The sequence below is a fragment of the Rhinatrema bivittatum genome, chromosome 3 (assembly GCF_901001135.1).
Source record: "Rhinatrema bivittatum chromosome 3, aRhiBiv1.1, whole genome shotgun sequence".
Classification (NCBI taxonomy): domain Eukaryota; kingdom Metazoa; phylum Chordata; class Amphibia; order Gymnophiona; family Rhinatrematidae; genus Rhinatrema; species Rhinatrema bivittatum.
The window spans coordinates 577,662,473-577,674,926 of NC_042617.1; the positions used below are offsets into that span (position 1 = coordinate 577,662,473).

At 42.7% G+C, this 12,454-nt stretch overlaps 1 protein-coding gene across 4 annotated transcripts in view; it reads left to right on the forward strand.

Moving 5' to 3' along the window:
• Window positions 1-12,454, forward strand: part of LOC115088384 (eyes absent homolog 4) — a 193,984-nt gene that overhangs the window by 60,132 nt on the left and 121,398 nt on the right. For 2 of the 4 annotated variants that reach the window (XM_029596600.1, XM_029596599.1), the window contains exons 3-6: window positions 287-429; window positions 592-735; window positions 10,172-10,251; window positions 12,115-12,295. In XM_029596600.1, coding sequence (XP_029452460.1) covers window positions 287-429; window positions 592-735; window positions 10,172-10,251; window positions 12,115-12,295 — 548 coding nt within the window. The remainder of the gene's footprint in view (window positions 1-286; window positions 430-591; window positions 736-10,171; window positions 10,252-12,114; window positions 12,296-12,454) is intronic. The other 2 variants (XM_029596601.1, XM_029596602.1) reach the window with 1 other exon arrangement.

Below are 12,454 nucleotides of genomic sequence, written 5' to 3' on the forward strand. Positions count from 1 at the left end.
ATAATATATATAATAATGAGAAAGATGGTTCAGGGATATAGGCATATAGTAGATCGAGAGAGTTATATATACACACAATATAATATATATAGTATTAATAACAATAAGAAGAAAGATTGTTCAGGGATATATACACATAGTTATGTACATATATATAGAGAGAGAATGGCCCACACACACTGTTTCCTTTAGATTCCCAGCAGATAATGTTTATTTCTTAATTGTCTAAAAATGATAGATGTGAAAGGTCTTTAAGCGATTAATGTTTGTTTTTCCTACTATTTAGGCCCTATCCACACATTCTTTCCACACCGGCAGCTCAGTCCATGTCTGCCTATGCCGGACAGACCCAGTATTCGGGAATGCAGCAGCCGGCCGTGTACACCGCCTACTCTCAGACAGGACAGCCTTACAGTTTACCCACTTACGGTATTGCATCTTCTGATTGCTCGCTTTTTTTTTACATAAAAGTAAAATGCAGTGATTCATTGTTGTGTGATGCAGTTACTTTAGTTTAGGTATCTAATGTAATCTCTCTAAAAAAAAAAAAAAAAAAAAACAAAATCAGTTGAAAATTAATTTCTTACACAGACTTGGGTGTAATGTTGCCAGGCATCAAAACAGAAAGTGGACTCTCCCAAGCACAATCTCCACTGCAAAGCGGATGTCTCAGTTACAGCCCAGGGTTTTCCACGCCACAACCAGGCCAAGCACCTTATTCCTACCAAATGCCAGGTTAGTAACCCATGTCAGCGAGCGTTGGTGGCTCGGATGGTAAGTGCTGTGTTCCGGCAGGCAGAAAGTCCCCGGTTTGATCGCTGGGTCAGGTCTTCTGTGTCCCATGGGATTCTGGGAACACAAAGTTCAGAGCTCCTGGTGGCCAGACCCCGGGCTTCTGATTCCTGAGCTCCGGGAGCCTCACGGCTCCCAGGCCAGGACTGGACTGAATGTAAGCAGGGAGAGGATATGAACAGCGGGGAATCTCCTCCCCCTTCCACCCCACCCCAAGCAGTTGCAAATGAAGGCTCATGGCGCCAGGTCCCATCCCTGTTTTTCACCTGAACTGAAGGTACAAATGAGCAGGAGGAAACTGCCGGCTGGAGAAAATAAAATACGTACAGGGAAGCAATCGCGGTGCCTGAGTAAGCAGAATGCCGGAATTCAGTTCTGGGTAGGGTCCACTGGATCTGAGGTGACCTCCGCATAACTCCGCTGGTGTCGCAGACTGGCGAGTCTGAAAACGTGGTGGTTCCACCCAAAGTTGCTGAAAGTATATTTTAGCAGGTGTTTTATATGTTACTGATGTTTCAATCTCAGAATAGGATCTTCATTAACGCAAACAGTCACCAGGATGAGTCCAGTAGAAATATACACACACAGTATATAGGGCTTCAACATATAGGGGGCAATTTTCCAACCACAGGCCCGTTTAGCCTCGGACTCTGTACCACTTTCCTTTTGAAACTTTCCGCAGTACAAAGCACCTGTGGCCTTTTGCACCAGGTCCCTGTGCGGGTGAATTTCCTATGGGAAATAATGTAGGTAGACTTGAAAATACGATCTACCCGTTTTATTTTCCACCCTCGGCCCTGGAACCCTTCCACAGCGCGCATCATTTTATCATCATTGTCAGTCTGCCAGTGTGTGCTTACAAATTGCTATTCAGCCACAGGAATGGCTTTGAACCTTGTCCCTTTTGGAGTTTTGACTGACGTTCTCCTGCCAAAGTTCTGCATTCCAGAGCTGACCGTCAGGCATAGTCACTGCTGGAAACCCTGCGTTATTTGCACAATTATTTAAAATGTATAAATCAACTGTGAATTAAACTTTTATATAGAAACATAATGGCAGAAAAAGATGATTTGGCCCATCCAGTCTGCCCATCTGCCCAATTAATTTAGCTTTATAATTTCCCTCACTCCCTTTGAGATCGTCTGTATTTATCCCATGCTTTCTTGAATTCAGATACTGGTTTTGTTTCTACCACCTTCACTGGGAGGCCATTCCATGCATCTACTAATCTCTCTTTAAATAAATATTTACTAAGATTACTCCTGAGTCTACCCCCTTTCACCCTCATCCCTAGACCCCTCATTCTAGAGCCTTCCTTGCATTGAAAGAGACTCATCTCCTGAGAATGGAAACCTTCGAGGTATTTAAATATCTCTATCATATCTCCCCTATCTCACCTTTCTTCTAGGGTGTAAATGTTTACATCTTTTAAGTCTGTCTTCATATGCTTTGTAACAAAGATTGCTGACCATTTTAGTAGCCATTTCTGGATTGACTCCAACCTGTTTATGTCCGTTTGACGGTGCAGTCTCCAGCATTGTACTCAGTATTCCAAGTGAGGTCTCAGCAGGGACCTGTACAGGGGCAATATCAGCACCTTTTTCTGCTATCCATTCCCCCCCCCCCCCCCCCATGTAGGCAAGCCTATTTCTGGGTTTTGCCATCAATTTCTCCACCTGTTTGGCCACCTTAAGATCATCAGATACAATCACACCCAGATCCCGGTCTTCCTTCGTGCTTAGAAGAATTTCACCTCCAATATTGTACCTCTCCCTTGGGTGTTTGCATACTAAATTCATTGCTTTGCATTTTTACCATTAGATCTTAACTACCAGACCCTAGACCATTCTTTGAGCTTTGCTAGATCCCTCCTCATGTTTTCCACACCTTCCTGGCTGTCCATCCTGTTACGGATTTTGGTATCATCATCAAAAAGACAAACTTTTCCCAACAATTCTTCCATTATGTTGTTCACAAAAATGTTGAAAAGAACCAACCCAAGGACGATCCCTGAGGCACATCACTAGTAACACCTCCCCCCCCCCTCAGAGAAAACACGTTGACCACTACACTTTGTCACTTCCCACTCAGCCAGTTTCTAACCCAGTCAGTCACTCTGGGTCCTATATCAACGGCATTCAATTTATTTATAAGTCTCCTATGTGGAACCATGTCAAAGGCCTTACTGAAATCCAAGTGATCAAGCACTCTCCCTTGATCCAACTCTAGTCATACAATCAAAGAAATGATCAGATTCATCTAACAAGATTTACCTCTGGTAAAACCATGCTGCCTCGGATCTTGCAACCCGTTGGATTCCAGAAACTGCCCTATCCTCTGTTTTAGTGTCACTTCCATTAATTTGCTCACTATAGAGGTCCGACTAACTGGTCTGTAGTTCCCAGCCTCCTTCTTACTTCCGCTTTTGTGAATAAGAATCACATTCATCCTTTCTCAGTCCTCTGGAACTACTCCCACCTCTAAAGAAGCATTGAGAAGGTCAACCAGTGGAGCTGCTGGGACATTTCTGAGTTCCCTTACTACCCTCGGATGTATCCCATCTGGCCCATCACCTTATCTCCTTTAAGTTCAATTAGCACCTCACAAACACAGTGCTCTGAAAATCGATTGAGGTTTACCTCACTTCCAGTCTTATTTGCATTTGTTTTATGTGGCCCTGCTCCAGGCCCTTCCATAATAAGCAGTGAAAGCAGTTTTCCTCCTCAGTCTCTGCATATTCCGCTCCTCCCCTCTGACTCTCACAATGCCACTTTTGAACTTCCTTTTATCATTGACATGTCTTTCAAGAAGTCTTGTGCATCGTATTACTGTATTTGCTATTTTTCTTCTATTTGAATTTTTGCACCTCTGACTTCACTCCCATCTTCTCTTAATTTTCCAGCTATTGTTGCCCATCTTCCTCTTTCTGCAGTCTATTGTAGTTTTCAACCTGATTCATGATGAAAAGAAAATTCAGCTTTGTCACACCCACCATCTGTCAGGTGCAACACCACAGCCTTCCATAATGATTTATTTAAAAAAAAACAAAGTATAGCATGTGCTGTTTGTGTAAAGACTTGCAATGTTGTCATGGGTGGGAAGGAAAAGGGAACACATGCCCGGGCCTGGGACCAATCACGTTTTGTGGAATTCTCACAGCTAATGAATAATTATTGAGTAACTTGGCAGTGAAATTTCCGACAAGGGGCTCGCTTGACAGACAAATGAATATGTTTCCTCGGAATGATTCATATGCAATAAGCTAAAAAAAAAACCCATCTGCAGATGACAAGTTTCCATTTCCTGGTTTTGCATATACATTGTAAATAATATGGCAACCTGGGCCCCTCGTTTTCTTTCTTTCCGGTATTTTGGCAGGTTGTGCAAGTTACGAATACTGCAATCCCCATTCATTAAAAAAAAAAAATCACATTTCATTAGATATTTTGTCAGGTTTACATCCTCCCTCCTACCATTCCGCACCCCCTTCTCTTCTCATCCACAATTACTGCATTGTTGCAGTTTCGTACGTGGTCTTCCTTCAGGTTTGAAAGGGGTAGTGCTCTCAAACCGATTTCTCCTCCTCCTCTTTTCCTATCTGCTGTCCCTTCTCCCTCTTGTCGTTGTCTCTAAAATTCAGAATTTTTTACAAGGCTCTCAGAACTTATTTATTTATGCAACAGTTTGTATAATCTGCTTCTTACAAAATACGTCCGGTGAAGAGTACAATAAAACTTGTAAAATTCTGTTCCAGGTATGTAATTTTGCCACCATTTGAGTGAACCCCATGTCCTTTCTAGAACATTCTAATGAACTCTGTGCTTCCTGCTGCTGTACAGGTGGAGCTGGGAAATTCAAAAAGCTTCTGATTTAAAGGTGGCTTGGAAGTGAGCATCGCTTTTTCTGAAGTGAACAGCTTTTGAATTATTCTAGCACTCTGTATTTCCTGTCAAACGTGTGTAGCCTTAGGTAGTTCCGAGTACAACGAAACATCGCAGATACTGCACAGGTCGCAAGTCGCAAATGCACTTTTTATAGCAGGAAATACAAAGAGTTCTAGGAAAAGTAAAAAGTCATGGGATAGGTGGCGATGTCCTTTCGTAGATTGCAAACTGGCTAAAAGACAGGAAACAGAGAGAAGGATTACATGGACAATTTTCTCAGTGGAAGGGAGTGGACAGTGGAGTGCCTCAGGGATCTGTATTGGGACCCTTACTTTTCAATATATTTATAAATGATCTGGAAAGCAATACGACGAGTGAGATAATCAAATTTGCAGATGACACAAAATTGTTCAGAGTAGTTAAATCACAAGCAGATTGTGATAAATTGCAGGAAGACCTTGTGAGACTGGAAAATTGGGCATCCAAATGGCAGATGAAATTTAATGTGGATAAGTGCAAGGTGATGCATATAGGGAAAAATAACCCATGCTATAATTACACAATGTTGGGTTCCATATTAGGTGCTACAACCCAAGAAAGAGATCTAGGTGTCATAGTGGATAACACATTGAAATCGTCGGTTCAGTGGGCTGCGGCAGTCAAAAAAGAAAACAGAATGTTGGGAATTATTAGAAAGGGAATGGTGAATAAAACGGAAAATGTCATAATGCCTCTGTATCGCTCCATGGTGAGGCCGCAACTTGAATACTGTGTACAATTCTGGTCGCCGCATCTCAAAAAAGATATAATTGCGATGGAGAAGGTACAGAGAAGGGCTACCAAAATGATAAGGGGAATGGAACAGCTCCCCTATGAGGAAAGACTAAAGAGGTTAGGACTTTTCAGCTTGGAGAAGAGACGACTGAGGGGGGATATGATAGAGATGTTTAAAATCATGAGAGGTCTAGAACGAGTAGATGTGAATCGGTTATTTACTCTTTCGGATAATAGAAAGACTAGGGGGCACTCCATGAAGTTAGCATGGGGCACATTTAAAACTAATCAGAGAAAGTTCTTTTTCACTCAAGGCACAATTAAACTCTGGAATTTGTTACCAGGGGATGTGGTTAGTGCAGTTAGTATAGCTGTGTTTAAAAAAGGATTGGATAAGTTCTTGGAGGAGAAGTCCATTACCTGCTATTAAGTTCACTTAGAGAATAGCCACTGCCATTAGCAATGGTTACATGGAATAGACTTAGTTTTTGGGTACTTGCCAGGTTCTTATGGCCTGGATTGGCCACTGTTGGAAACAGGATGCTGGGCTTGATGGACCCTTGGTCTGACCCAGTATGGCATGTTCTTATGTTCTTATGTTAATTCAGTAACTAAGATCAAAATCCACACCAACTAACACCTCCCACTCTCAAATCATCATCTGTGTTTGTCTCATGCCTTCTTGTATGCAGATACTGTCCTCGTCTCCACCACCAACAGGGGGAGGCTGTTCCAAGTATTGGCTACCCTCCCTGTAAAGAAATATTGCCTTAGATTGCTCCTGAGTCTGTCCCCTTCCACCCTCATCCCATGACCTCCTTGATTTACAGCCTCCTTTCTGTTGAAAGAGTTTTGCCTCCTATGCATGAAAACCGTGGAGGTATTTAAATGTCTCTATCATATCTCCCCTATCCTTCCTTTCCTCATACGCAGATCTTTAAGTCTTTCCCCCATGTGCTCTAGAATGAAGCTCACTGACCATTTTAGCACCCACCCTCTGGACCAGCTCCAGCCGAATGTGCAGTCTCCAGAATTGTACAGAGTATTCCAAGTGAGGTCTCGTCAGGAACCTATACAGGGACAATTTCACCTCTTCTGCTGACCATTCCTCTCCTTATGCAGCCCAAGCATCTTTCTGGCTTTTGTCATCATCTTATCCACTTCTTTGACTACCTTAAAATCATCAGATTCGATCGCCCCCAAATTCCGCTCATCTATCATCCTTAGGGGAATTTGTCCCCCATACTGTACGTCTCGCGTAGTCTTTTGCATCCTAAATGCAAAATGATGCCTTTATTAGCATTAAATCTTTGCTGCTAGACCCTAGAGCATTCCTCAAGCTTTGCTAGATCTATTTATTTATTTATTTGTTTGTTTGTTTGTTTATTTATAAACGTTTAATATTTTGCCTTAACCAAGCTGGTGTCAAGGCAGATTACAATTTATAGACGAATTCTTTACACATTAGCAGTTATACTAAGCACAGGGAAATTCCAGGAGAGAGGTAGAGATTTATAGAGGTTTGGAGAGGTTAAAGTCGACACAAGGTGAAGTTGTAGGTGGGACTACTGGGTGCCCTGGAAGCAGGAAGATGGACCTAGAAAGGGTGCAAGCAGAGAAGGGAAGCACCTGGTGCAGGGGAAGGAGCGTTAGAAAGGGGGCGGAGGCCACAGCGAGAGGACCAGTTCAGTATACAAGGCACTGCCATAGTCACAGGTTTTCTTTGCAAGGTAGGACGTCTCAAGATGGAGAGTTACCAGTATCTTATTCCCGAATCTGCAGAAACCGAGGGGAGGGCAGGAAAAGAGAGCTAATTGTGAACAATGCAGTTCTCTTGAGGAGGTGTAAGGATACAGGAGTTGGGTGAAGCAGTCTAGGGCTGTATAGTTTACACATCTGCAGGCAAATCTTCCTGGCTGTCTGCCTTATTGCCAGAATTTCTCTCTTAATAGTCTTGGAATATATATCTCACCTTGTCCTATTGCCGCCTTCACTTTTTCGGTTAGCTCCTCACAAGCACACTTTTCAGAAAATCGATAGAGGTTTTCCTCCCTTCCAGTCCTAGTTGCGTTCACTTTATGTGGTTCTGCTCCTGGCCCCTCCCACAGTGAATACGGATCAGAATTAATGGTTAAGTAATTTTGCTTTTCCCTCATCCGTTTCTACTTATTCATTCCCTTCACCTCAGAGTCTCAAAATGCCACTTTTGCACTTCCTCTTATCAGTCACATATCTAAAAGAAGTCTTGTTCCCTTCCCCCATTTTATCATACTTGCTATTTTTCCTTCTGTTTAGATTGTTGATATTGTCGCCTGTCTTTCTCGTTCCCTGATCTCTTGTACTTATGAACACCATCCTATTTTTCCTTACCTTTTCAGCCACTTCTTTAGAAAACCATAGCATCCTCTTTTTTCCTTTATTTACTTTCCTCACAAAAAGCTTAGTTTTTCTTCTAATATCCCTTTTAGCTATGTCCCACTGCTCTTCTGCCTCCCTCCATCCTTCCATCCAGCTAACGACTCCTTGAGGTACTTCCCCATTTTAACCAAGTTTCCCTGAAGTCTAGGGCCCTCGTCTTTGAATGAACATTGTTTTCCTTGGCTTTAATACTGAAGCACGCCATCCGGTTATTACTGGATCCCCAGATGATCGCCCGCTACAAAACCCGAACTACCGTTCCCAGTATCGCGTCCTCCCATTTGGGTTCGGTTTCCCTTTGCTGGAGCAGTGCTCCCTGCAGTGAATCCAGCATCTCCTTGCTTCTAGAAGACACTGTAGACAGAATGTCCTAATCAACATCTGGCAGATTGAAATCCCCCTTTCATGGTACTTTTGTTAATATCCTCCATTAAATCTCTATCCATTTCTTCTGTCTGTGATGGAGGTCTGTATATTATACCAGTTTAAATAAATGTTCCATTCTCTCTTTACAGATTAAATCATAGTGCTTCTTCCTTACCTCAAAGGCCCTGAAATTATGTTGCTTTAATATTATTTTTTATATATAGTGCTACACCTCCTCCTTTTCTTCCTACCCAGTCCTTCCTGAATAGATTGCAGCCTGGTATAACTATATCCTAGTCATGGTTTTCTGTGTACCACGTCTCCATGACAGACACTACATCCAAGTCAGCCTCTTCCATGGCTGCTTCTAGACCCAGGACTTTATTTCCCATAGTATGAAACACGAGTGCACATAGTTTTCCAGATGTGGCCCTTTTCCCTCCGGTTCACCTATCCCTGATGATCCCAGTTTAAAACCCTGCTCGGCAGGTTGGCTATTCTCTTCTGGAGATAAGGGATTTTTAAATTGCAGAACAGAATAGTGGACTAAGGGCAAGGTGGTTCACAGCACGCATCGAAAAAAACCCCCCAGCAAAACAGAGTAATGCAGATTCTGTAGCACAGATCTGGAAGCAGTTCTGTTTTTTGGGTGTGACGTGCTGATGTCAGAAGCCCTGTTTACAGAAAGGCATAATAAGGTGCACAGCTGATCCACTGGAAACTGTGTAAGCACTATAAACATAACTGTACCTTAGAAATATTGGGATAACAGCCCTGCAGAGCATGAGGAGGTTTGTGATCATCTGAAACATTCCCACTCCAGCCAATAAAAAGCTTGACGAAAGAAAATCAGGCATTGTGGTAAAGGAGAAAAGCACAAGAATGGATTTGCTAATAGAAGTGCTGAGCTGAGTGACCATTCTGTACCCTGGTATGCAGAAACAGAAGATCATAAAGTATCAGAAGATACAATCAGAGACCAAGTAAATGTAACAGAAAGAAAGAAAATAAAATCCCAAATTGTATTGGGCACCAGTGGCTTGATGAAAGAGAACTTCCAAGCACACCTTGTCTGTAATATATAATATTACTCCAATTAAGACCAGAAGGAATCTCTTTGACATAGTGCAAGATTTACATACAGCAGCACTAGCAGTACATTTGAGAGATTGATATTGTACCTAACCTACCCTGGCTTACGTGTGAGGTTCATGCCTTTCATGGTGTGCACCAAACAAACCTATTGCAAGACATTACCCGGGTCTCTCCTGGGACTCTGCTGGCCTGTCTACGTTTTCAGAAACAACACTTGAATCAGAAGCAAAGTTAACTGCAAAAGAACCACAGGAAGATGTTAAAATGTGAACAGAAAGGCAAGTGGGCTAAGTATATGTGGAGTGGGAGAATAATCATAAGATTTGCCATACTGGGTCAGACCAAAGGACCATCAGGCACAGTACCCTGTTTCCAGCAGTGGCCAATCCAAGTCACATGTATCTGGCCAGCTCCAAAAGGGTTAATAGATTCCATGCCGCTTATCCCAGGGATAATGGTTTATGGACTTTTTTTCCCAGGAACATGTCCAAACCTTGTTTTAAGCTCAGCTACACTAACAGCTTTCACCACATCCTCCAGCAACAAACTCCAGAGTTTGATTATGGGTTGATTAAAAAAATATTTTCTCCAATTTATCTTAAATGAGGGTACCTTCCCCTTTCATGGTGTAAGAACTGCAGCTTCAATGTGTGGTTCTTGCATCCAGACAGCTAATGAGCCAATGTCTCCTACAACCTCACTAGCTCAACACTGCGTTGTTTTTTTTAATCCGTATTATCAGGTGATCTCTCTCCATTTATGTAATGACAAATTGTAATTATCTTTTCCCATGTGTTCAAAAGCTTCATCCCACCATGGTTTTTTTTTTTCTTTAAATGTAGGTTCCAGTTTTACCCCGTCATCCAGTATTTATGCAAATAATTCAGTCTCCAATTCAACAAACTTCAGTAGTTCTCAGCAGGTATGATACACATATTGCTCTTTGTATCCAGAAAAGCAGAAATTCTTCTGATGATAATTATTATCTCATCGTACAGATATGGATGTCCGTAAAAATGTATTTAGCCCGGTTATCATGAAATATGTGTGAGGACCAGCCTGGGGGTGCAGAGGGTGCATTCACAGCTCATGGGGGGAGGGGGGGAGGGGCGGTTAGGAGTCCCAGTCGCCGTGCAGCAGTGGTATCCACCGTCCCGATTTAGTAACATAGTAAATGACGGCAGATACAGACCAAACAGGTCCATCCATTCTGCCAGCAGCGATTTTATGCACATTTACCTAAAGAAGATCAAATTCCCACATGGAACCCAGACCCCGGTTCTGTTGTGTCCCCTTTAGGGTTGCAACCGCTATCCCATGCTAGTTTTCCCCCCATGCCTTCCAGGAAGCAGACTTGGGATCAGCGATCGCAGGGATCCAGAAGGAGCCTATGGTGCGGGGCCCTCGTTCAAGGACTGTCCCTGGCATGACCGGGCTGAACTTTGAAAGTACAGCCGATTTATATTTCTTCTACAGTCCATGCAGGCCATGGCTAGTCAAGCCAGGACAGAGTGCATGTATCTTTCATCCATTTTTAAATTCCACCCTACGACTCAGTCCCTCAAATATCAAAACTTCAGAAACATTTTTAAAGACAGGTCACAGAATCTGTCTCATCACCATAACAAAATCTGGAAACTTCCCTGATCAGGTAAATTCTGGTTTTCTTCTTTGGATTTTGGGCTTTTTTTCTCATTTTGTTTTTTAAATATTTCCTCCCTGCTCCCCAGAACAAGTGCCTGGGTGAGTTGGTTGAAGACTGTGAGGTAAATCTCCAAAACTGAATCCCGCTGTACCACTGTCATACCAGCAAGGGTCATCATTCAAGGGGCAGACAATCTCCAGCATAACCTCATCACCTCTGTGATATGCCCTGGTTCTGCTGTTAAAGGCACTGATCTGGTGCAGGTCAAATCCTTCCTGAGCTGAATTTTCCACCTGGCAAGGTTCAGCAGGCCGAGGCAGCCGGGAATTGAGAGAGACCCAAGGTAGGATCTGAGCCAGATCACAACTAACCTGGCCATTTCTAATGAAGGCTTTTGTCTGCACCGTTTCTGCACTCAAATTACTGACGGTGGCAGTTAACATAGTCAGAGAGAGCCTGCACACGCCTTTTCAAGCAGTATGTGCGACTCCTTCAGCTTTTTATATGTCCCTCAAATAAAGTTGGCAAGTATATACTTGCATGCTTACATTACCTGTAAGATCAAACCGTATCAATAGTATTGCTTTCTGTCCATAAGGCATTTTGGTTTCACTTGTCATAACCAGGCAGACTTTGAACGCTGTGTGATGGAGGCCGTACAGTACGTGCCAAGCCCCCCGGTCTATGGTTAAGGTGGAATCCCCTACCCCTGCGAAGTGAGGGAGAAGGGGAGATGGGATAGACTTGTACACAGTTGTTCACAACAGCTAGCAGGTTATCTTTTTCAGTAGGGTTTTGAGTTAATGGAATAGTGAACCACAAAATAAGTACGTATACAAAACCTGCAGTTATACATTTATGGGACTTTTCAGGAAAGGCACTCTACAAAAAATATATGCCAACTGAACTATGCCATTTCTTTCATTTTTTTTTGTATTTGTAGGTTGGCTTTAAAGGATTTACTTTTTTTTTGGTTCAGTTGCCTTGTTTACTTCGACAGTAACTGGATACCGAATCCTACAGTAACCTGATATTAGCCTCTTTTCAGTGCCCAGTAGTGCCTAATCCTTTTGTAAACCAGAACTTAAGAAAGGACTCCTTTTTCTACCCTGACTTCATAAATTGTTCTCACTGTTCCAGGATTATCCTTCTTACACAGCTTTTGGCCAAAACCAGTATGCACAGTATTACTCAACATCAACATATGGCGCGTACATGAACTCCAATAACACGGTGGATGGAACCTCCTCCTCATCAACTTATCAGTTACAGGAATCTCTCCCGGGCCTAACCAGTCAACCAGGTACAGATCTTCATCCAGGTAAAGCAAATTCTACATCTCCTGGAGCTGCTAATATTTGCACTAATAGTTTTATTTTCACTTTTTCTCTCCATGTTTCTGGTCACTAGAGAGAAAGTGTTGTGCACTAGGGTATTATCCAATTTGATTGCTGCCCTGTGAGTCATGCTGTAAGTTATA